The sequence below is a fragment of the Desmodus rotundus genome, chromosome 3 (genome assembly GCF_022682495.2).
Source record: "Desmodus rotundus isolate HL8 chromosome 3, HLdesRot8A.1, whole genome shotgun sequence".
Lineage (NCBI taxonomy): Eukaryota > Metazoa > Chordata > Mammalia > Chiroptera > Phyllostomidae > Desmodus > Desmodus rotundus.
This window is the reverse complement of record NC_071389.1, coordinates 19,915,430-19,941,044: the sequence shown is the minus strand read 5'-3', so window position 1 is coordinate 19,941,044 and position 25,615 is coordinate 19,915,430. Positions and strand designations below refer to the sequence as shown.

The window sequence follows — 25,615 nt, the reverse complement described above, 5'->3', positions numbered from 1 at the left end:
GACCAAGGATTACTCCAAGGTTTTTAGCTTAGGCAAATAGAAATACAGAGTTTAATTCCACACATACACATCTGTCATAGATTTTATGCCAAGTCAGGGCTTTCCTTCTAGGGAAAAATAGGCCTGGAAGCAGTGGGGGCTGGGGAGAGGGAGGAGAATGACCGGGTAACGAAGCACAGTAGAAACCAGGGCAGATTATATATATATATATATATATATATATATATATATATATATATATATATATATATATTTTTTTTTTTTTTTTTCCCCCCAGCTAAAGAAATTCTGGTAGAAGAACTGGTTCTGGCCCCTTTAGAGTGTGAAATGTAGCTCATTAATTTCTGGATCCTCAAAGCATAATACTACTTGGCATACAATAGGCATTCAAAGTAAGTTTTAATTCAGTCGAATTGAGATAATGGCAAATTGACTCTTGAAAGGCAGGCCAATTGGGGAGGGAAGCTAAATGGTTTTAGGAATATTCTGAAGATGCTTGAGGACAAGCCATACCTGGGAACTCATTTTAACTCAGGCCAATAAACTTTGAGCATCTAATATATCATGGACACTAGGGATACAGAGATGCCCCTCATTACTGGAAGAGACAGAGAGAAGAATCAATAATTTATGGTACAGTGTGATATTATCAGTATGTATCAAGTTCAGGGGTGGATGGAAGGTGACTAATTCTGACTGCAGTGGTAGGCAAGAGGCGGCTTTATGGGAGATGAAATCAGAGCTGGTATCTGGGAGATGAAGAGGAGTTTGCCTGTTACACTCCTATGGGAGGAGGCAATAGCTTGGGTCTGGTAACTTTTACTAGAGGTGGTGTCAGAGGAATGTCTTGCTCTGCATTTATTATGTGGAAGGTGCTGGATGTTGCACATCGTGAATACTCAGGAAATACTTGCCAAATGATTTTAGGGCATTTATACAACCCAGGGTAAGAGTTCACTCAAACGAACTGTTACGCATGTGACCCATTCATTACCTGCGGCTCTTGCCCACCTTGTACAGGTTGACTATTGGTTTTGCCTACCCAGCATCTGTTCATTCCTTCTTCCGGTAAGAACACGGAGTTTCCCTTGGGGAACTACTCTTCCTTCCCCTCAGTTCCTGCGGTTTTGTGCAGGTGCCTCACTCTGCAGTTCCAGTGTGGGTAGATGGCCCAGGCCTGGTGAATTAAAGCATTCCATCCCTGCCACCCCAGTAACAGTGACTGGTTGCAGGAAGGGGGGCAGGGCATGGCAGTGACCCACTGAAGGCCAAATGAGATGCAATTCTAGGATCTTTCCTAGAATTATTGGGAAATAATTTTAACTTCTGGAATGGCTAAACAAATAAGATGTAAGTATGTAAGTGTGGAACTCTTGGTGGCTATCTTGCTACTTTTAGGGAGAACTTAAAAGGAAACCCAACCATATCTGAAGCCTTTATGGAATTTCCTATTACAAAAAGCCAGTTTGTGTTTGATGTCTGACAACTGCCTCTGAAACAATCCAGAATATACACTTGTGTCAGTCTCTAGCAGAAATATCAGGGTCTAGTCTTTTCACACAGGCTCTCTGGGGAAAATAATTATAAGATGGCAGGATGTTGGTTAGGTTCTGTTCTCCAGATCTGAGGCCACACATTTCAGCTGTTTTGTGATCTGAAAGCCGTCACTTCCCTTCTCTGTGTCTTCATTTCCTGATTAACTTGCTCTCTATCGGCTCTTCTAGGAGACTGAGATTTTGGAGGAAATGCCACTGGCTCTAGGCCAGTTCTGTGTCATTGGGTGTCAGGGGTTAGAATCTCTTCCGTGGTCATGTTATTCAGGGGCCAAGGCTGGCATGTCTGTCCTCTAGATCAGTGGTTTTCAACCTGGAATACGCAGACCTTTGGTGGTGCACTGTGGGGGTGCTGAAACCACAGGGCAAACCACAGTACTGCTTTCTGGAGTGCCAGTTTAATTCATGGAAATTGTAAGGCAATATTTTCAATACCAAAGTGTAGTTATTCAGAGCACCTTTTCTGAGCCAGACTTAGATGAATTCAAATCCTGGCTCTACCACTTACTAGCTGCAAGACCTTAGGATTACTTCACCTCTGTGTGCCTCAGTTTCCTCAAACTACGAAGGTAGTATCAGTACCTATCTTACGAGATGATGGTAAAAATTAAGTTAGTCTGTGCCAAGTACTTAGAACAGTGTCTGGTCTATAATAAGTACCATTTAAGTACTATTACTGTTAAAACATGGATATATTATGAAGTGCAAAGAAACTAGTGTAATTTTAAGTTCCAAGACTTTGAAGAAATGTCACCTGCAGCTCTGACCCAGCTGCCCAGGGATTTGCTCTCACTTTTTTCTGCCAGCAAGAATAGTTACATCTGTGGGGAAAAGGGAAACCCTGTGCATTGTTGGTGGGAATGTAAATTAGAGCAACCACTATGGAAAAGTCTAGAGGCTCTTCAAAAAATTAAAAATAGAATGATCCTGCAATTCATCCTTGTGTATTTATCCAAAAATGAAAACACTAATTTGAAAAGATAGAGGCACCCTCATGTTCACTGCAGCATTGTTTACAATAGCCAAGATATGGAACCTTAAGCCGTCTATTGATAGAGGAATGGATAAAGATGATGTGATATACAGTAGCATATTACTCAGCCATTAAAAAGAACAAAATCTTGCCATTTGCAACATGGATGGACCTAGAGGATAATGTACTAAATGAAATCAGAGAAAAAGACAAATACTGTATGATTTCATTTATAAGTGAAATCTAAACAGCAAAAGAAATGATCAAGATAGAAACAGACTTGCCCTGGCTGGTGTGGTTCAGTGGATTGAGCACCGGCTTGTGAACCCAAGGGTCACTTGTTCGATTCCCAGTCAGGGCACATGCCTGGGTTGTGGGCCAGGTCCCCAATAGAGGGGGTGGGAAGAGGCAACCACACATTGATGTTTCTCTCCCTCCTTCCCCATTCCTTCCCTTCCCTAAATAAATAAATAAGTAAATGTTAAAAAAAAAAAAGCAGATGCATCGAGAACAAAACGATGGTTGTCAGAGGGGAGTAGGGGGATGGGTGGGGGGATAGGTGAAGGGGAATGAGGTACGAATTCCAATTATAAAATAATTAAGTCACAGGGATGTGATGTATAGCATAAGGGCTATAGTCAATAAGAGTGTAATAACTTTGTATGGTGACAGATGGTTACTAAGCTCAATGTAATCATTTTGTAAGGTATTTAAATGTTGACTCACTCACTATGCTGTACACCTGAAACTAATATTGTACATCAACGATATTCTTTTTTAATCCTCACCTGAGGATATGCTTATTGATTTGAGACAGAGGGAGAAACACTGATGTGAGGAAGAAACATCGATTGGCTGCCTCCAGTTCACGCGTTTTGACCAGGGATCGTACCTGCAACCCTTTGGTGCACAGCACGATGCTCCCATCAGCTAAGCCACCTGGCCAGGGCTTTCAACTACACTCTTTAAAAAAGAATACTTACATCGGAGTTTTACTATGAGAGCCTGCAAGAGACAATCCAGGTGAATTCATGTTCTTCTAATTTCCGGGACCATGCTCACTCCACGTATATGTCAGTCTCTCCTCCCGCATCCTAGGCAGCCCCCCACCCCTTGTCATCCAGACATTTACCTTCCATGTCTTGTACTTGCTTATTACAAAGATAATATATGCAAGCTTTAAAAAATAACTTCAGTTTTTCAAATAGGGGATTTTGTTAGGTAATGTACTTGGTGGGGGGAAGCAATGAAGAAGCTGGAAGGAATGGCATGAGTAAAGGTCCAGAGGTTGTGTTCCAGAAGAGCAAGTCCATTTTGGCTTGAGAGTAACTGAAGATGAAGCTGGAAAAATAGGTTAAGTTTAATCACTTGAAGATCTTGAATGTTATGTACATTGAAGAGTTTGAAGTTGATTTCAACTACCTAAGCTTGTTTCATCTGTAAAATGAGGATAATTTCTATCTCATTGAATTGTTGTGAGGATTAATGACAGAGAAGCAAAGAGATGGACGGAATATCCTATATAAGAAATGGGAGAGTTCTGCACGTTGTCAGCCCGTCCCCCGAAGCAGCCATTGAGGAGCAGCAGCCATGGCTCTCTGCTACCCCATGGCCGTGGGCCTCAACAAGGGCCACAAAGTGACAAAGAATGTGAGCAAGCCGAGGTACAGCCGCCACCGTGGGAAACTCACCAAGCACACCAAGTTTGTGTGGGACATGATCTCAGAGGTCTGTGGCTTTGTCCCCTATGAATAGTGCGCCCTGGAGCTGCTCAAGGTCTCTAAGGGCACGAGGACCCTGGAATTCATCAAGAAAAGGGTGGGGATACACATCCATGCCAAGAGAAGAGAGAGGAGCTGAGCAATGTCCTTGCAGCCATGAGGAAGGCAGCAGCCAAGACAGCCTGAGCCCCATCCCCTGTGTAATGAAACCTGTTCAGGAAAAAATAAAACAGAAACAAAAATGGAATGGCCCTGATTGGTGTGGGTCAGTGGGTTGAGCGTCATCCCGCAAACCAAAGTCACCAATTCAATTCCTGGTCAGGGCATATGCCTGAGTTCTGAGCCAGGTCCCCACGTGGGGCACGCGAGAGGCAAAGGATGGATGTTTCTCTCCCTTTCTTTCTCTCTCCTTTCCCCTCTCTAAAAATAAACAAATAAGCAACTAAAAAGAAAATAAAAAAAGAAATGGAATGACTCTCTTACAAGTTGGAGATACAAATCCTTCTTGGTACAGAGTAAACCCTCCCAACCTGCCTCAACTTTCGAGATTTTATATTCCTGCAAGGTACATATCAACCACCACTAGAGGGAGCTCAATACAAAGAAATCAGAGCTCCCAGCTCAACAGGAAAATTGTGGTAGGCCAGTCTGAGTACGGATGTGGAATCCTGGAGCCATCCAGAGCTTCTCAATGGTAGGGGTGGGGCCTGGGTATAGGTGCCCCCCTTCTGGCCCCCTTTTCTTTCTTAGAACCATCCTAAGTACAGGGGTAGGGTATACTGTTACAGCCTAGAGTTCAGCCACTAGCCAGGTGTAAGATCTCCAGGATGGGGGGCTAGAAGGGGAGGGCCAGATCTAGTTTGGGGGCCTGAATTTCTGTATCTCAAGTAAAAAGAGCTTTAACCAACTCTGCTTACAAGCCACTGAGTCCCAACTCCTTAAAATATCTGATGCCAGGTCAGGTAATCTGGCTAGACTTGGGAACCTTAGAAGAGGGGCAGGGCCAGTGTGAGGAAGCGGGGAGAAAGGGATGCAGTGCCGTATCTGGCACTGCCCTGGGACTCCAGCCTTTAGGGCTACAGGAAAGGGTTATGGGGCCTAGCTTCTCCACTCGTGACTACTTACTAACCTAGATCTTCATAATTTTCTACAGAACCTTTGTCTTCTCCACTTACTCGCACTGAGCAAAGCAGGGTTTTTTTTGTGCTGATGTTAAAATGAAAACCTAGAGACATTCAGCAATTTACCCAAGATCAAATAGTACTCAAGGGCAGAGTTGGGCCTGAAAACACGCAGGAGTGGCTCTGAGGGGCCCAGGAAAGGGAGGGCAGGCCAACAGAGCAATAGCCTTCAGAACTGCCACAGCAAGCACGGGCTCTATGCCAGGCTTCCTACCCCTCACTCCAGGGCCAGCTCTGCTGCTGGGCCTCAGGCTGCCAGCCCAGCCTCCACACTCCCGCCCCAGTCCCCTGAGAACCCATCAACCTGGCAACAGCCACTGAAAAGCCCAGCTAAAATATTTATGGATCAAACGAGTCCAGAAACTTCTGATGGGGGGATGGGAAAGTTTGATGTCATTCCTTCTTTGCTTGCAGAGGAGGTGACTGACTCGCAGGATGGCTGGGTGTGTGGGCCAAGCCCAATAGATCAGGGCTCTCCAAGGAAGCTCCCTAAGGCTGTGTTAACGAGAGGAGGGAGGAGTCTGTATGTGACAGATGACAGGACAGGGTAAGAAAAACAAGTCAGAAAAAAGGAGGAAGGAAACTCAAGTGTTGAGAGGTATTACATATAGACCTTGTGCTAGGTATTTCACACACATTCCGTTTGCTTCTCAGATCCCGTTCAGTGGGTAGGGGTTATTATGCTACCTTCATGGAGTAAAGAGGCCCAGAAAAATACACAGCAAGTGATGGGCTAGGATTTGAATCCAGACCTGTGTTTTCCGTAAAATTCCTTGGCTCCCAAGTGGACGCCCTGCATTTGGAGCATTTAGCTGCCTAGGAACTTAGTGCTGGCCTCTCAAATGGTGACCCCAAACTCTGTGGCTCCATTGATCTGTTACCAGGATGTTACCTCAGCCCAAACTCCACCCCTGCCTGCTGAAGTGAAGCAGGTCCTCAAATGCTACAGCACGCTGGTCAAAAGGGAAGGCCTAGGAGACCAAGAAACCAAGGCAACTGCAGCCTCAGTGGGCAATCCTGGAGTGAGTCTCAGTGCAAACACAGGTTGACAAACTTCTATCAATTTGCCTGGAACGTTCCTGGTTTCAGCACCCCAAGTTTTACATCCCTGGAAACCTCTCAGTTCTGGATAAATATGACAGTTTGTCATTCTTAACATATCTCTTACACCGACACAATGCTTTACTGCTTCAAAATAGTGGCTAGAAGAGGTACAAACAGGTCAAAAAGAGGGACTATGAAAATCTAATAGCTCCCTTTTTTTAAACCTTAGGTACATTATTTATCTTCCTGGACCTCTGTTTTCTCATATGTGAAATGGGTTGGAGGATTAAGTGAAACAGTAAATATAAATGCTGGACATAGTACCTGGTACATACTAAGCATTCAATAAATTATTAGCTATTATTCATAGTAATCAGTAGTGAATATAAAAATGTGTTCAGAGGTTAAATAACTTGCCCAAAGTAAATCAACTGATTTCAATATCCCTTTCCTGCTAAGAAATAAATCTAAGATTAGAATGCCCCAGGCTCAGTTAAAAGGCAGACAGGCTCACCCTGGCCAGGTAGCTCAGTTGATTAGAGTGCTGTTGTCATCAGTGCTGTTGTATGTCAGTTGTTGTCCAGATATACACCAAGGTTGTGGGTTTGATCCCTGGTCAGGGCCCATACAAGAACCAACCGATGCATGCATACATTAAGTGGAACAGCAAATCAATGTTTCTCTCTCCTCCCCCCAAATCAATCAATTAAAAAAAAAAAAAGGCAGGCTTCCCCCCCAAACTCAGCCCTTCCCCTTGATCCTTTGTTAGGGTAAACAGCCAAAGGCATTAAGGGAAGAGTGCAGTAGGAGAGGTCCCTAACCTCTCAGGAAGCTCAGTGTAAAACCAGCCTAGGACATTAGGTCATAAGAAACCAAAAGTCTGTATCAAAAGGCTGACCCTCCAATCCTTCAAGAGAAACATGAGGGCCAATAGCTAGCCTAATATAACTGGAAGAAAGTGGGGGCTACACAGGGGTGGCTTTGGCTCTCTCCCAAAGTTCACAGAAGCTACCAGAGTGGGACCACCCATCACTTGACCAAACTTTTATTGAGCCCCTCAGTGCTGGATACTTGCTAGGGAAGTGATACAGTACAGAGAAAGCCCTACCCTTGAAGAGCTTTTTGAACAAGTTTAGTAATCAACAATGAAGAGAAAAACAGGTGCAGAGTTTAAATAACTTGCCCAAAATAAATGAACCTTCTCACTTGACTTTCCTCAGCCTATTAGAGGTGGTGACCAGTCTCTTTCCAGGAGCCCTCTGGAAGTGTCCAAGGGCTCCCAGGCTGGCACCCACAACACAGGTGTGGCAGAGAGGGAAATAGGAGGTGGGGGGTGGGTATTGGTAGGGTGTTGTAGCCAGATCTGCTGGAGGCTAACGGGAAGCAGGCAAACTGGGAATGACACAGCAGGAGTTGCCAGTTTATTCGGATTTAGGATGCCATGCTGAGGATACTATTAGTCCCCTTCAACTGTTTCAAGTTGTGAGCATGTTTAACTGTGCATATCACAGTCCCCTGCAGCCCTGAGCACTCCATTCTGGGCCTAGAAACTCTTAGGGAATCCTGGCTGGCTTTCTGTGGGTAATCAGACAGATCAAAGAGGTGGGTGAGAAAAGACTGTTGATCTCTCTTGGGTTTCTCTGTGCTCAGCAAATGCCCTCAGGCCAGCCTTGACACAGCAGGCAGCTCTCCCGGTTCCGGAGTCCTCTGATAGCTGCAAAGACACAGGTAGAAAATTAAGAAACATGAAGCTGCCACATCAGGGGCCTCCCACATGGCCAGGCTGCCTCCTTTATAATCCCCCCATCCCGCAGCATAACGGCAGTTGTTCATTCAGTACAAGGCTTCTAGGTGCACAGACGAGTAGAAAAGAGAAGCCCACTGCTTATCTATCAGCTCTCTTTTCACGTCAGTCAGGCAAGTGGACCCTCCCACCTCCCAGGCTTGACCATCCCTAGGCTGAGAGACCCAGGGCAGAATCAAGAAAACCTTTGGGGCTTTTAGTTAGACAAGCTTTGGGACCTCCCACTATATACAAAGGGTAAAATGCTTTCTGCTCTCCCAGAGATGTAAAAAAGATAGAGATGAACAAAGAGCTTTTAAAAGCCTTTGGAAGAAAGGAAATGGGGAAATAGGCACCTTCTAGTACCTCGCTGCTAGGTTTAGGGGGTCCCTCTCTTTTGGCCTTATAGGGGTTTGTCCCAGTCCCAAATAATCGGGTTTATCCACGGAAGAGGTACATCCTAAGCCTGTGACACAGGGCAGGGCCCTGATCTCACACCAAAGTCTGTAGCAGTGCTCCCCATCTTTTAAAAAATGGCACTCCGATCCTCCCAATTCAAACCAGTAACCTGGGAACCCTCCTCTTCTCCCACGTCTAATCAACCACCAAATGATATTCATTCTCTCTCCTGAGAGTGCCGAATCCATTTATTTCTCCACATTTTCACTTCTATCACCCTGCTAGAGGTATTTTTCATTTCTTGCCTGGATTATAACCCATTCTCTACTCAGGAGCAAATGAAATTTAAGCAGCAGAAGTCTTATGTCATTCCCCCTCCCTCACTCCAGGATTCAGTGGTGTTCAGCGATGACCACAGAGTAAGGTCCTGATTCTTACCTGACCTTCAACCTGCCTCAGTCCTACCCTTTGCCTATAATGTGCTCCATGCCCTTTCCCCAAACCCTCTCCTAAGCGCCCTCTACCTTGCCAACTCTTCCATTTACATGTCAGCTTAAACATCACTTCCTCAAGGAAATCCCCCCTTAGGTTAGCTCCCTGCTTTGCGCCCTCACAGCACCCTGTTCCTTTTCTTTCATAGCATCGATAAGCACAACTAATGTTATTTATAAGTACTATCTGTTTAGTGTCTGTCTCCCCAAACATTCTGCAACCCCCATAAGGCCAATTTTAGCTTATTCATGTGCCACTGACTCTCCAGTGTCTATGGAGCACATAGTAGGTGTTCTGATTTAGGAGGGAATGTTAAGAATAATGAATAAAACGGGCCATGTATACTGATATTTGGAGAGAAGCTTCTGAAGCATCATATTAGAGCATAGGTATTTCTCTTTCTCAAAGGCAAATGCAATTTGTTCCCTACATTTTAATCCTAGAGAGCCTAAGAGATGGGTAGCAACCATTCTGTAACTAAAGTTGGGCCACGGACAGGAAGCATGAGCCTGCAGGAGTCAGGAGACCCCAGAAAAGAATTACCCCTGTATCTGAACCCAAATGCTTTTTATCTCAAGTTCTCATACATGGTGCCTAGGGAGACCTGGGAGATGAGGTGGGGGTGAAGAGACCGGCGATCCTGAGGTGGGCCAAGGGGGGCTTTAGAGGTTGACAAGTGAACACCTAATTCAGGCATCTTAACAGAGTATGAACAAAAACAGTGTCTGAGTTTCCGTCAATGCGCTCTACTTAGCTGATTAATCTGGGGCAGTAGCCTGGCCATGGCTCACACTCTGGCTAGAAACACCTCGAACAGGCTGTCTTTTTTCAGGAGTTCCCATGACCCTCCCAGATTTGCCTTGAAAATGGCAAGGCCTCCTTGAAGCAAAAAGCTCCCTAGGTCTAGATGAGGGAAGCATAAGGATAGCTTTCGCACCTGCCTGAGAACTCCCCTGCAATCACCACAGCATAGGCTAGGAATGAGTAGGACACCTACTGATGACGGGCTACTGCATTGGTCCTCAAGGAATGTCAAGAGGCTAAGCCCCAGCAGCAGCACAGTTATGAAATTCAGGTCCCTCCCCGATACAAGTCTCCCTCCTTTCAGAAAGGAGCTGTAGTTGGCAGAACAGGGTATGAGAACACATTACCCGTCTCAGAGCCACAACAGGCCATAGAGTAGAAGACCTTCAGCCCAGGGGTTGGAAAACTGATTCTAGATGTCAGGGAACGTAAACTGCTCCCCATTACCAAAATTAAAAAAGGGGTTTGGTCTGCTGCTTGAATGTAACATCCTGGGGAGCTCAGGGCAGCAATCAGGCCACACCGGGACTAGGGTGCAGTGCCCACCATAGGCCCTTGCACTGAACGGGCTAGGCCAGGGAACAAAAGAAGTAGTTAGACTGTGCAGTGCACTTCCTCCCCTCCCCCCAACAGCTGCTGTCTCAAGACAGCTGTATTCAGCCTGTCTGCTCAAGGCTATTAAATATTCATCAGATGCTTGCTAGCTTCAAACATGCAACGACTATTAATCTGGAGAGCAAGAGGTAGATAAGGGTCTGGAAGGGATAGGGGGTGGGGGGGAGAGGAAGGGAGGGAGGAAGAAAGAATATGAATATGTGCTTAGAAGGATACAATTCTTTCAAGTCCAGGAATATGGAAACCAAGCCAGGGGCACATATCCTGTACACCAAAGCTGGGAACTACTTTCAGTGTAAACTGATCTTCTTGTTGCCACTCTTAAACACAGGAGGCAGCTCAGTGGGAGCACAAAGACCTGGGTCTAAGAGCCAGCTTTTGGACCCTGTGGTCATCCTAACCTGTACACATCAGTTTTTACTTCCCAGTATCATCCTTGTTTCACAGGATTGTTCGTGAAAATTAAATGGGATGCTGTATATGATACTCCCAGCACAGAGCACAGAATGAAGAGCTTGGCAGAGACTTCATTCATTTAGGACAGAGTGGTGAGAGCAGTTTCTATCAGTGGAGACTCAGAGAGTTTTAGCCTCCAATTCACAGGGTGGGTGAAAGGGACAGGATGTGGGAAGACTACTAACACATGGTGAAGGCTTAACACCCTACCCTCGTGTAGCTCAAATGCTATCTGAGAGGAGAGATGATTTTCCTTTCTGAGGAAGAACCAAAAGGCCTTCAGACAAGAGGGAGACAGGAAGAAATGCTAGGTGAGGGGAGACCATCCCCTTCACGCTCCCACGAAGGAGTGGTTCCATTTAGAGATGGCTTTTTCTTCTGGTTCCCTTACTTAGCTACCTCACCACACAATGGCTAACACAAGTGGGTTCTTGTTCTTAAGCCTCCAATAGCTCCCTACACTTTAGAATAAAGTCCAAATTTCTTGCCTAACATTTACCTTTTCAAAACTGGCACTAACCTACTCTTCCAGCCTCTATTTACGGTTAAATGTATTGGGTGCTTACTACATACCATGTTGAATGTTTTACACACATTAGTTCACTCAGTTTTTACAGTAATGTTGTAAAATGATTATTATCCCATTTCATAGATGATGAAATTGAGACTTAAGAGAGGATAATTCATCTAAGATTCCAAAGCTTTGGATGAGGCAGAATTTGAAATTAGTCTGTTTAAAGCCATAGTAAAGTGCTATGCTAATCTGTATGTCTCTCTGGTAAATTCTTAGTTATACTTTAGGACTCAACTCAAATTTTGTTACTTCCCTTCTCCAGCACTCCCTATGCCTTTCTCAGCAGCTCCTATAGGCTCCAATACTCAGTTCAGCAACAGAAACGATCACACACTACCGTAACTTCTGTAAGACTGACTCTTTCCCATTAGACGGAGTTTTTTTGAAGGCAGAGACTATGAACTGATGTAGACTGAGCACAGCCAGCACAAGAGCCTAAACGACCTCGGCAAATGTTCACTGCATTAGTAATAATATTCTTGCAGAATAAGCCTCCTTCCAGGATACAGAATGACTCAACAAGCCTCTTGGGATGATTCTGGCTGATGGGTAAAACTTCTCAATTCCAATATAATCTAGTAGTTAAGACTGATCATAGGCTCTAATCAGACTGCCTGAGCTTGAATCTCAGCTCTGCTACTTGACAGCTGCATGACCTTGGATAAGTGATTTGATTTAATTGTTCTGGGCCTCAGTTTCATCACTGCGTAAACAGGGGTTAATAATAGCTACTCTACCTGTGGAGAAGACAGGGCATGGCATACAGTGAAGAATGTTAGAACTGACAAAATGCCATAGTAGCTAAGACATTTCCCCCCCCAGATTTTAACAAGTCTGAAATCAGGGTGCACCTTACATTCAATATAAAAAGAAACCATTGTGTCGGTTTAATCGGTTGTCTTCTTTCTTTGCAGTACTTAATAATACATCTTATAATGGCCTCAGTTGTCAACACAGTATTTTATAGAAGCAGCATACTTGCAGCATATAAAATGGACTTTGGTGTACAAAAATGGTTGTACACTTTAAATGGGTGAGTAGTATAGTATATGAATTATAGCTCAATAACCTTAATATGTCCTTAATTTACATTAATAGAAGCTAACCAAAAGCCGCAAATTGGTAGGCTGCAGGTAGCATCTGGCTTGTCGTGGACATTTAACAGGGCCTGTACAAATCTGAGCAAACCCTAAACAACTGGTATAGAAAATCCAAATTTTAGTTTTGCTTCAAATCAGATCTAGCAAATCTTAACAAATAACTCTGGAGCTGGGACAGAAACATGAATGAAAATGATCTTCCAATACTGAAAAGGATATTCAGGAGTCCAAAGAAGAACCAGTACAAGTTTCTGGAGTGACTCATTTAACATAAGGGAAACTTCCAATAGCTGGAGCTGTCCGAACCAAAATGGGCTGCTTTTGGAAGTAATGTTTCCTCTCACTAGTGTGAAGTACTGACACACGCTGTAACATGGATCAACCTTGAAAACATGCAAAGTCAAGGAAGCCAACCACAAAAGGCACATGTTATACAATTCTATTTCTTTTAAAAGATTTTATTACGTATTCTTAGAGGGGGGGGAAGGGGAAAAGAAAGAGAGCGAGATGAAACATTGATGTGTGTGAGAGAAACATCGATTGGTTGCCTCTCGTACACTCCCAACTGGGGACCTGGCCCACAACCCAGGCACATGCCCTGACTGGGAATCGAACTTGTGGCCTTCTGTTCGCAGGCTGGTGCTTAATCAACTGAGCCACACCACCCAGGGCTACAATTCTATTTATAGGAAATGTTCAAAATAGGCAAATCCATAGAAACAGAAAGTAGATTAGTGGCTGCCGGGGACTGGGAAGATAAGGGAATTAGGAGTGACTACTAACAGGTACAGGAGTTCTTTTGGGGTAATGGAAATTTTCAAGAATTAAGTAACAATAATGGTTGCACAGCATTGTGAGTATTCTAAAGCCACCAGGCTGAATACTTAAAAACGGTTAAAATGGTATATTTTATGTTATGTGAATTTTATCTGAATTAAAAAGAAAAAGGTAGAAAGGATCAAATGAGATAATCCTTATTAACTGCTTAGGATATTATGATGCATATAGTGATAAATGTTAGCTATTATTACCAACTTCCTTTGATGATAAATGACAAGGGGTAAGGGTTTTCTTTCTGTCAAAACAAAGTCAAAGGCTATGATGAGGCAGAGCCAGGATGTGTCCCAGTCTTACCTATCTCTAAATTAGCATATAGAACTGTAATAAGTTCACAGGTAGTGACAGAAAGTTATAGAAATCACTGGGACCAACTGGCTAAACTATACACCCAGATCACAAACAGACCTTGGTCTGCCAACAGTGGAACCTGCTTTTCCAAGCACAGGCCAAATGACAAAAGATGTTTCCCCAAAATGCTGTTCCTTCAGACCACCCTAGGCAGATTTGAAACTAACTTCTCTGCATTCATGGACTTTCCCTTAAATTTTTCTACAATTCATGTGATCAGTATCATATTCAGGACTTTCTGGGTGCTCTTAAACCATGCTCAAGACAAATGGCCCTCCTTAAAGTCTCCAAATCTCAGAGACTCCTGGCTCAGAGGGGGGCTTGGAAGAAATGGTGTCCAAAACGCAATTTCTCTGTCAAAGGCTTTAAGTGTCTTTGTCTCACCCCTAGGGAGATCTCATCTCCTCAGTGCTATCACAACCCTAACAACTCACTTAGGGGCAGAGGGGAAATCATGCCGTTAGTTCCTTGATGGCTTCAAGCAATAGGAAGGCTTACTGAGTTGTCAGCGTGAGCCCAACTACCCAAACAAGGGGGTTAAACTTTCTTAGGGAAAAAACACTGTTTACTATGTATAAAGCATGGAATTGGTTGGCCTATACACAGAAAGCCCTCAGTTTGCCAGACACTGAGAGGTGTACCTTATCACTATCTTCCTTCCTAGGTACGGAAATAAGGAAAGTGATTTGTTTTAGATCACTAAGCAAAAGATAGCTCATGGATTCAACTCCGGGTTTTTGTCATAGCAGAAAGGCCTATGTCCTTTCTACTATAAAATAATATCCCTAACTAGGGGTTTCCGAAGTGTGAGAAATGTGAGAAATACCTAAGGGTGAGCAATACCTCTTTCCTTAGATGATAAGCAGTGCAGTATTGTGTAAGTCAAGGCATTAGGTTCTGGTAACACAAATGTGGGCTTGATTACTGATAATACTAATGAAGTGACCTTGGGAAGTCACTTCATGTAGTTAAGTCTCAGTTACTTCTGTCAAATACATATATTACTGGACAACTGTTTTTTCGCTGCCCAGAATCCATTTCCCTTTCCTAACAACACCCTGACTTTTTAGGAATGACCTTTTTCTTATTGCACACTGTGAAGCATACTGCTAAGGCACGGGCATGTGACTCAAGCTAAGCCAGTCTGACCTGCCCTTCCTAGAACTTGAATCTCGAGGGGGAAAGAAACCAAACATGGCTAGAGTTTACAAACTACGGCAATAGTGCCTAAGCAGCTATTGCTGCTTCAGGACCACTCTTGGGGCCTAACAGCGCTGCCTCAGTTCTCTGCAGCTACTATGGTTTCTAAGCCAGATTTTCTAGTCTTTACACTGAATCTATAAGCCCCTAACAACCTTCTAATAAATTCCCCCTTGTTTACATTAGCCAGTCATTTTGTTGCGTACAACCAATGAACTCCCAACGAAACACTGCCTTATTAGGTTACTGACAAGGTAAGAGTGGGATTCAATAGCCATGCTAGTCATTACAAGTAAATTCCATATGTACTGTGAACAAACATATAAACATAGTTGTGTTGTAAATATGATACAAACGACGTACAGAAAAAGGGCCACCCATCGGTCACCTCCCAGGCTACCTCCTGGCAGAACTGTTTTATAGTTAGGATAAAAGTCCCACAATCCTTAATAGAAAGCCACCTTAACATACCTGACAGGGGTCTTTACTACCCATTCTACTCCAGGAAATATCTCAAGTTTTCGATGACCTGAAAATGGAGAATTCAGAGATCAGTCTTTTGATGAGGAAGTTTTAAAGACACACAAAATAAAAGATAGAGATCCTGCATGCAGTTACACATTACAGGAGAGAAACATGCAACTTTAAGGAAACTTTAAGCAACATTTCATTGTGAATATCAATATGGGGACCTATAGGGGCGCATCCTTGTACATTTTAAAATAGCTGAGCAGAAAGCTTTACTTTGGGGAGCAGATCTAATCTACAGTCATTGAAATTTTACATTGTGTCATTTAAGATGTCAGACTTTGTGCCCAGGTTACATTACAGTTCACTTGTGATGGGCAGGATTATTAAGAGTTATGGCTAATTTATGCGGCAGCATATGGTTTTTCTTTTTACAGCTATTTTTATTAAACAAATTTTGCAAAGTTTTAACATTAAAATTAACAGCTAAAGAATTGTTTATGCAAGTTGCTGTCACAGTTTATGTAAAAGAGAAATATGTGCTATTAAAATCAGACATTTAGGTTACCTTTGGTTTTTTGCGATGCATGTTAGCTTTACACATCCTGATTCTCTTGCGATAATTTTCCTTTAAAAAGGGGGGTATAGAGTGATCTCTTTTCATCAAAACAAGACATAATGCCCTGAAAGCTGACTTCAAACCATGGTTGAAAATTCAGTTATTTACACTTTATCACAATCTACAAATACATTTTTTTGTTGGTGTGTTTTAAAAAGAAAAAAAAAGTCCATCATGCACTGCTGCAGGCAGCTTGGCACTTCATACAAGAGGATTTTTCACCCCCGAGCAGTTTTAGGTGGCTCACTTAGAGAAGGCATTCGAACCCTGAAAATTGACAGCGCAGGGGAAACAGGGCCAACCAATTCCATCATTTCCTCCTGATCTCAGGAGGGAGTGCAGAGCCAGCCTATCACACCAGATCCTGCCCCAATCCAGCTGATTTATTAACAGTGTTTCTGGGATTAGAAGGGAAACCCTTAAGGGCACCCAGGGTTTGCTGAATTGTCATCTCTAAAAGCAGGTGCTATTCCTTTCCAAACTCACAGAGATCATTTGGTGTCACTCTTAGGACCACCTAGGGGCGCTACAGGAGATGCAAACAAGGATGACTGGCACTTGAAGTATTGACGCCTCTGTAGGGAAACCAATCCGAGTTTTGGTTTAGTTGGGTTTCTCTCTCCAGAAATTAGATCTTGTGATAGGATTAGATAAAACTGTTTTCAACAACTTCCAGGGGGTGAAAAAGCTTTGGTTATTTTTAAACTAAAACTTAACAACTCGATAAACTTTTTTTGGTAAACTTAAAATAAAATCCCCACCACCACTTTTAAGAATGTCTCCAACTTTTAACAAGCCCATTAACTTTAGAATTAATTTAAGTTTATTTGAAAGAGAAAACTATTTTATTGTCCACCCACAAAAATGACAATTCATCACATTTACTTTGATTAAAAAAGGACTAAACTTTATTGACAAACTGCTGCAGACATTTTGACATAGGTTTAAGCTACCTATTTAGGCAGACTTACACATGTAGCATTTAATTTTCCAAGAACAAAATGGGAGGATGGTACAAATCCAATTAGGACTTTAACTTATGTACAAAGTGGATTTTGATTCCTTTTTCATTCAGCTGCAGTGTCCCTTTTTATATCATGCTAGTGTTGAGACATACTTGACTATCTTGGGAACAGTTCAATATTGACAACCGTCAACTAAAGAAAATCCTCAGCTTTTGGCCCCAGTGTCCAAGTGAGCTTTTTGTGGAGTGCAGAATCTCAGATGGACAAAATACTTTGTCTTTTTAAATACTGAAATTTTAATTAGTACTATTATCGAAAGATAGTTTGTGGCTAAAAAGCTCTGCATCGAATTCAATTTAGGTAGCCAGCCCCTCTCCCCCAATCAACCGCTTCAAAACCTATTCTCCACTAAGTATCTCTCAACACTGTATGTCTGGGGCTAGATTTCAAAACCCACATAATGAAAAAGTCATTTTTACAAACCTAATCTTGTTGTTGTTTTTAAGTCAATTAATGTTAAAAATTGCATCAACTATTTAATTCATGAGGATCTTTCATATTAAAATTTAACCTTAAGATTCAACCGCCATGTGCTTTTAAAGGAAACGTTTTTAGAGACGTCTGAGCTTACTTTTACATGGTGGCACCTACTGCCGTTAACGTTTGTGATTTTAAATCTTGAACAGCCCTGAATTTTGAAATGTAGCCTAGTTTGGGATTCTGCAACTACAACTATACGGGATGCCTCAAATCAAAACTAAGATAAAGGTAACAAGCCTTAACTTCAGAACCTTTAAGCAAGCAATGTCACTTGTGAAACTAACAGGTTTGTGGCTTTTTTTTTTACTCAACTTCTTTTTTTTATTATAAAAGGTACATTTCTGTTTATATTTAAACAACAAAGAAAAAAAGCATCTACACACTTAAAAAAATTAATTCGGTATTCCTAAATCTATTTTAACTCATTTTAAAATACTACATACAGAAGCCAGAATGCAGAGTTAAGAATGGAGTAAGGTGGGGAGAAGAAGGGGACCACGAAGAAAAACACTTAGACAATTACTTGTCTGTTGTGGGTAAAGCAACAGGAATCCTGGGAGATACAAGAAATCAGTAACAACTTTGCTCATAACTGATATTTTCCCCTCATGTTTGTTTCTAATAACGTCCATATGGGTGCTCTCTGTACGCTCCCTTCACCGGCCTAGCTGGAGGGGCCTTCAGTGATGGCCTGGTCCCATTCCAGTCGTCTTGGCCTACAGGGAAAGCAAGAACAGTTTATAAATCATATGCTAATGGCACTTGGGGATGAGCAGGGGTAAGTCAGCTGGTAAAGAAACACTGCTTTGGGCCCTGGCTGGTGTGGCTCAGTGGACTGAATGCTGGACCATGAACCAAAAGGTTGCCAGTTTGATTCCCTGTCAGGGCACATGCCTGGGTTCACAGTAAGGGGAATGTGAGGGGCAACCAACTGATGTTTCTCTCACTCTCTTTCTCCCCATCCTTCCCCCACTCTGAAAATAAATAAGTATAATCTAAAAAAAAAGTTTTAAGAAGTAAATAAATAAAACCTTAAAAAAAAGAAAAAGAAACACTGCTTTGCTTCCAATGTCTTGCCACTTCCCCAGTGGTCCACACTTTTCCCTCGACTGTGCCATACTGAGCAGCTTAAGCAGTTTCCCAACTGGAGGGCAGTTTTGAGTCGACAGAAACAGCTCAAAAGGGCTTGGTGTAATCTCTAGCAAAGAGGCTTTCCACAGGCAATGTAATCTATATCCAGCCCCCAAACCTCGGTAAACCCAACACTTGCTGAGGCAATGAGGAAATCAATTTCAGTGGGTCTGCAATGCCCTTTCCTGTTCCAAAACAATCAGACAGCCTCAGGTAAGGTGAACTTATGGAAGTCTTCAAGACTGGAAGCAGCTGACTCCCTTTCCATGTAATAGCAAGTCAGGTTTCCCCGCAGAGAAGTGTTCTCCGGCCCTCCGGGAAAAGCAAGCAAGGACCATTTCTCATGAGGCTTTCCAACGGCAGAGCTGAGGTCTACTGCTCTGGCAGAGGGAAGTACAATCAAATGTGTTTAGAGCACTGATCAGAGATTTCATTATTCCCTTTCTTATGTCAATAGTCCAGAGAAGACAGAAAACATGGGTGACATCCTCAAACAGTTTTCCTTCTTGATAGGGAAAAGGCTGAGGGAGAGAATCACTAGAGCTGACCTCCCATAACAATGAGTTGTGTTTATAAGTGTATTCTTCCCACTCACTGCTACACTTGACCCATGCCAGTTCATTCCCCAAGTATTTCTCCAGCTGCCTGCATTCATAAACATCTGCCTCCATCACTATAGGTTTAAAATCACCCATATGGATCTAGGGTCACACAGAATCCTATCTAAACCTGTTTCTATGCATTGTGTAATAGGCATGTCCAACACTTTCCAAGTTGCTTCTGGGTACCAACAAGGTAGTTTATTTTTCTAATTCTGTTTATAAAGGCAGAAATCAGAACAGATTAACCATGGCAACATCATACCAGGAGCACAGGGAGCAGTCTGCCTCTTTCAGTCCAGTCTTTTATCCAGTGAAACAGAAATGCAATTTAGTCAACACATACAGAGGCCCCATTGTGCTGCCTCACTGATGGAGGGAAATACGCCAGGGCAACCATACCACCCTTCTGAATAGTGGTGTATGAGCAGAGCAGTGCAGTGTTACTGATGGCAACTGACCAGTGCCATTTAGCTAGAACTAGTAAAAACTCTTTCCCTGGGTAAGCAGCTGACTGGCTATTACATACTGTGCTGAGGAGTTAAGCTCAGCTTGTCCATCTGTGGGAGGCCCTAACAGTTTCTCCCTTTTCAGCTGGGGGTAGGAGGAGACTGTCAACTAGTATCTTAAGAAGAATTGTCACCCTGACTGGTGTGGCTCAGTGGGTTGAGTGCTGGCCTGCGAACCAAAGGGTTGCAGGTCAGGTCCTCAGTAGGGGATGTGTGAGTGGCAACCACACATTGACGGTTCTCTTCCTCCTTCCCCCCCTCTCCCAAAAGAAATAAATAAAATCTTAAAAAAAAAAAAAAAAAAAAAAAAGAAGAAAGAAAAAGAAAAAACTGTCAACTGCTGAATCCCCTGGCAAAGATTCTGAAATTCCTTCAGGTATGTTTAAAATACATCACATGTAAAAGGGTGCTCTCTCTCTGCCTGTCTGTCTGCATCCACTGCTACGTGGCACTCCCTCTGAGGCCAATTAACACGAGGCCATTAATTGGATCTTAAGGACACTCTAGAGCAATGTGTTTTTAACCAAACCTCAGGGAAGGTAGTTTGGTCGTACAGCCATTCCAGCCCCTATAGCTCTCCTGGGATCAAGGACTAAGTTGGGATATCTTTTTCTTAATTTCTTTCTTTCTTTTTTTAAATATTTTATTTATTTACTTTTAGAGAGGGGAAGGGAGGGAGGAACAGGAAGAGAAACATCAATGTGTGGTTGCCTCTTGCGCACCCCCTACTGGGCACCTGGCCTGCAACCCAGGCATGTGCCCTACCCAGACTGGGAATTGAACTGACGACCCTTTGGTTCACAGGCTGGCACTCAATCCACTGAGCCACACCAGCCAGGGCCTGAGTTGAGATATCTTTAAGACAGTGAGAATCTTAGGTCAGCACTACCCTGAATTGGCTTCAGTCCCTACAACCTCTAACCTGAGTCTAATAGGTGCTATTCTTACCCCAACCTGCTGCTCTGGCTAAGTACTTACAATCTAAGTCCCTTTCAGCTATCATTTCCTCTACAGTGGGAATCTTTTCGATGAGATCCAAAATTGTTTTTAAAAGTGAGGTAGAGCCCTGGCTGGTGCTGTGTTGGCCAGTGGACTGAATGCTGGCCTGCTAACTATAGGGTGGCAGGTTGATTTCCAGCCAGGGCATATGCCCGGGTTGTGGGCCAGGTCCCCATTTGGGGGCATGAGGGAGGCAACCAACTGGTGTTTCTCTCACACACCCATGTTTCTTTCCTTCTCTTTTTCCCTCCCTCCCCCTCTCTCTGAAAATAATAAAATCTTAAAAATCATTTAAAAAAATGAGGTAGAGCAGAATATTAGAGTTGGATATAATTAAATTCTTACTATCCACCAATGTGGCCTATGTGTCAGCAACAAAGGCCCAACACAGTAACATAACCTAGGTCTAGCCATCTCCTGGCTTAAAGTAGGAAAAAAAATCAACATCAGCTTAAATGTCTGCTGTTCCATCCAGGCCAAGGTGAACCTGAGCCCTAGTTTAGGACATATGCTTAGCCTTCCAAAAGTAACAGTACCCCTATCTCTACTGCACAACACAAAATTTAAGTAAGAGTAGGATTCCTATTATTACATCTACCAAACATCTTTGCCTTTAAAGGGTTCTCCTTGGGTATGTGACTGTCTGATCCCCAATAATCCAGCATTCTCTCAGGCACTTACTTGCACATTCTGCCCCACCACAGAAATAAAGACATACCATATGCTTCATAAGAATCTTGAACCTCCCCATGTCCATAGTCATAATATTCTGAGTCCCTAAAAGCCAAAGACAGAGTGTTAGAGAGCCATACAGCAACTATGTTTCAATTTCACCTTTCTCCCAAATACTTCCAGTATTTCAGTCATTTTACTATGTGTATAATAGAGGAAGATGTTCATTCCCACCTTCAAACCACATGTATAGCAATGTACTTATTTTAAAAAAGGTTAAAAACTACAGCAAAGAAAAATGGATATCACACAATTTAAAGTGGAAAAGCACAACCACAAATGAACCATAATGCACATACACATGTATATAGAGGGCTCACTGGAAGAGAATAAACAAACATGAAAAAGACTTGTTCTGTCCCCCACTGTAGAATTATGAGACGCTTTTTCAGTCTATTGCAGATAAGAGACATAAAAATAAAAATGTTTTTAAAGAAAAGTGCAGAAAAGAAGCTAAGTTACTGCGGTGAGATTATAGTTTCCTCTTCAACTTTTACACAACTTCAATGTGACCATGATATTTTTAAATAATAAGTCAAATTAATTTAAAGGCATTTTTCCTTTGTTTCTATGTAGTCACAGCTCAGGAATTTTTCATCTGCTATTCTAAGATTCTACAATATAATTTAAAATTCACAATTATCCAAATCTGTAGATTCAAGTATGTGCCTTACATATGTTCAAAGCTAAAAGATATACCCCCCAAAAGTAAGCCATACCGCCCCATAGAGTTGTGTTGCCTCAACCTCTCAGGCCCTCCTTCCATCCATCCCTAGGACAAGAGACAGAACCTTTATTGCCTGACTCACCCTTGGCTCTGGCTGTAATAGCCTTCGTAGCCTTCATAACTCTGTTCTGCATATGTATCATCATATCCCTAGAACAAATAAAATGAAATAAAGTCAGAATCACAGAGAGCAGGGAAGATAAGCATATCCCACAGGAGGATGGCAGGTTTCTACATTAACAGAACGTGAAATTTCCCCTCAAAATGTTAACACCCATTGTGGAAAAGTCAAGAAAGGGTTGTTTTTTAAAAATGAAACCAAACCAAACAAACAAAACAGAAACAACTCCCCAAAAACCAAATAAACAAAAAACCCCTTCAAGTGTGGGCAGAAAATAAGGTACAAAGTTGAACTTTAGTAGCAGTAGTAGTGGGAGACCTCTTAGTAAAACACTGTACATCAAGGCACAGCTTATTTCCTGTTTAATCTACATACATATAGTAGTAAACCATGCTTAAAATGGAGAAATCTTCCCATAGGTTAACATTCACGGTAAGAGAAAAGAGCAGAATCTAAATCTTATAGGCAATCCCTGCCACCCACAAAAGGGCCAAGGCCCTGTCATTCCACTTCCTTTGGCAACCTTCTAGGTAGGGGGAAATAGCACATTGTTTAAACTTCTTACATAGTCTTCATATGTTTCTGGTGCAGGGGGTGGAGGCAAAGGTATTCTCTGGATGCCTGCTGTCCGTGCTCTTGGTGCTGGAGCACCCCTCACAGTAGGTGGGGGTGGCACTCCTCGAGTCACGGTGGCACCTCTGGTGATGGCTCCTCTCACTGGTGTACCACGCACCAAAGCTCCTCGAGGTGGTACAACACCACGGCCCCTGCAAAAAGAAAGTTTTCCCTCCTTCTTATTGAATTTATTGGGTGACGCTGGTTGACAAAATTATACAGGTTTCAGGTGTATAATTCTACAACATACCATCTAAAAAAGTTTATTTTAAATAAAGCTTTTTATAAAAAGGCTACGTTCACGGTTAGATTTGTTTACAAATTCTAGAGTTAGCTAGATTTCATGATGTCTTAAAAGGACGATTATTAAAACATAGACGAATATATGGGTAGATAAAAGACCCATAATGGAAGATTCCCCAGGTCCCAGAGTAGACTCCCGTAAAGAATCTTAATACTCCAGAAAGAAACAGTAACAAAAGGTAAAATTCTGAAGCCAGAGATCATTTAAAAAATGCTGGAACTGTTCAAAATTAAAAGACCCAAAGTTTCAGCAGGACTTTTGCCCTTGACCACAGCCAAAGTGCCCAAAAACTAGAATTCTACTTGGGACAGGATACAAATTCTGATACTATAAGCTGGAAACGAGAGCACCACTGAGAGAGATGGTACCAGCAGTCAAATTTACATCCTCTTTCTGGTAGTCTCTATTATTTTTACCTGGGAACAGGTGGAGGAGGAGGAGCAGCTCCCCGGCCTCTCACTGGCACCCCCCGTCCTCGAGAGGGCTCCGGTACTCCATTCAAGTAGGAGAGCTCTAGAAATTGCTCCTGGCAGATATCATCCATCATGTCCTACAAACGAAAGATAATGAGAAGGAGTGTTGTGCACCATCTCTACCTTTTACTGGGAAGTCATCTAGCTCACATGAGCCTTGAATACTAAGAACAGATTTGAAAGCCCAGATGAAGTCTCAGAGGTCATTCATTCTCTCAAGTCAAATGGTGCCCTATCTGTCACATCCTTGAGGCAAGTACCTCATCTTCATTAAAATGTCAGAGTTCTTCATGAAGTCGTCCCTGTCTAGCTCTCCAGATCATCACTTCCATCCTCCCTCCAAGTATAACCTTTCAAGCCATGCTAAACAACTTGTAGTTCAGAACCTGGCATAGTCTTACACATCTATTCTTGCAAATAGTTTCCTCTTCCTAGAATAATAAAAGCCATCATCATCAATTAAGCTGTATGCACTGGGCATTATATAATAAGCTTTATATAGATTTTTCAGTTTAATCTTCAAAATAACCCTGAAGTAAGTAGGCAGATCTTCTTTTTTTAACAGTTGGGAAAACAGATTCAGGGAGTATAAAGAAACCAGCCCAAGGACATAGTGCTAGTAAGTGGCAGACTCTAGATGTGAATTCAGAACCTAGGCTTTGAATCATTAGACTATAATGTCCCCCCCTTTTTTTGGTCTACCTGAAGGACTCTAAGCCACTCTTATAAGACTTAATCTAAAATACTACCTCTTTTGAAAAACTTTCACTGGATGCCATCCCCAGTCCCACAGCATCATGTTAATTTTCTCTATCCAGGCACTTACCACATCATTTTAGAGTTGTCTGTCTTTCTCACTAGACTATGAGCTGCCAGGAGCCATTTTTGTACTGCAGACCCAAGGCACTAACATGTGTTTGAGATGAACAAAGCTCAGAAAAGTGACATAATAATTTGTCCAAGCCCTGGCTGGTGTGGCTCAGTGGACTGAGTGCTGGCCTTCAAACCAAAGGGTTGCAGGCCACATCCCCAGTAGGGGGTGTGTGAGAGGCAACCACACATTGATGTTTCTCTCCCTCTCTTTCTCCCTCCTTTCCTTTCTCTCTAAAAATAAATAAATAAATCTTAAAAAAAATAATTTGTCCAACATGATACAGATAAAGCTCCCAGTCCGATGACCTTTCTATTGTACCAGGAAGTTTCTCTGATTATAGTTCATGGTTCTAAGGGGAAATGAACAACTCTGGTCATGGATGCAAAAATAGGCTTATTTTTTTCTTCACAAGAGGGAAGAATTGAGATCTGCAAATCTTTTCACATTATTTCCTGATGAGAGCCATTCAGTCTTTTTTTCTTTTTTTAATTTATTGATTTTTTAGAGAGAAGAGAGTGGGGGAGAAAAGCATCAATTTGTTCTTCCACTTAGTTATACATTTATTGGCTGATTCTTCTATGTGCCCTGATTGGGAATTGAATCCACCACCCTTGGCATATCGGGATGATGCTCTAAGCAACTGAACTACCCAGCTAGGGCCAGAAGCCATTCAGTCTTAATATTTGATGCATTTTTACACATTCCAGCTGGATACAGCTTCAAGAATAGAAAATTCTTGTCTCCATAGAAATGTCCCTTCATAGCTCTTCACCTTTTCCTCCTACCTTACACATTACTGCTGCTTGAGACTCATATTGGAGAATCAAGTGACCAATGACAGCAATTTGCTTAGAGT

At 42.6% G+C, this 25,615-nt stretch overlaps 1 protein-coding gene and 1 pseudogene across 2 annotated transcripts in view; one reads left to right on the top strand and one right to left on the bottom strand.

Annotated features, from left to right (window-relative positions):
* Positions 1–4,116: 4,116 nt before the first annotated feature.
* Positions 4,117–4,433, top strand: LOC112299083 (large ribosomal subunit protein eL36-like; annotated as a pseudogene).
* A 3,432-nt stretch (positions 4,434–7,865) lies between these two features.
* The window catches only part of KHDRBS1 (KH RNA binding domain containing, signal transduction associated 1), a 34,102-nt gene continuing 16,352 nt past the window's right edge, over positions 7,866–25,615 (bottom strand). The window contains exons 5-11 of one of the 2 annotated variants that reach the window (XR_008426393.2): positions 23,829–23,962; positions 23,059–23,260; positions 22,455–22,522; positions 21,632–21,690; positions 18,199–18,391; positions 15,555–15,612; positions 7,866–8,186 (exon numbers count right to left, since the gene is read on the bottom strand). Coding sequence is in view for 1 of the 2 variants with exons in the window: in XM_045190769.3 (XP_045046704.2) it covers positions 18,294–18,391; positions 21,632–21,690; positions 22,455–22,522; positions 23,059–23,260; positions 23,829–23,962 (561 nt within the window). In the remaining variant the exon portion in view is untranslated. Of the gene's footprint in view, positions 8,187–15,554; positions 15,613–17,113; positions 18,392–21,631; positions 21,691–22,454; positions 22,523–23,058; positions 23,261–23,828; positions 23,963–25,615 lie in introns of those variants that run through there. The other variant, XM_045190769.3, reaches the window with a different exon arrangement.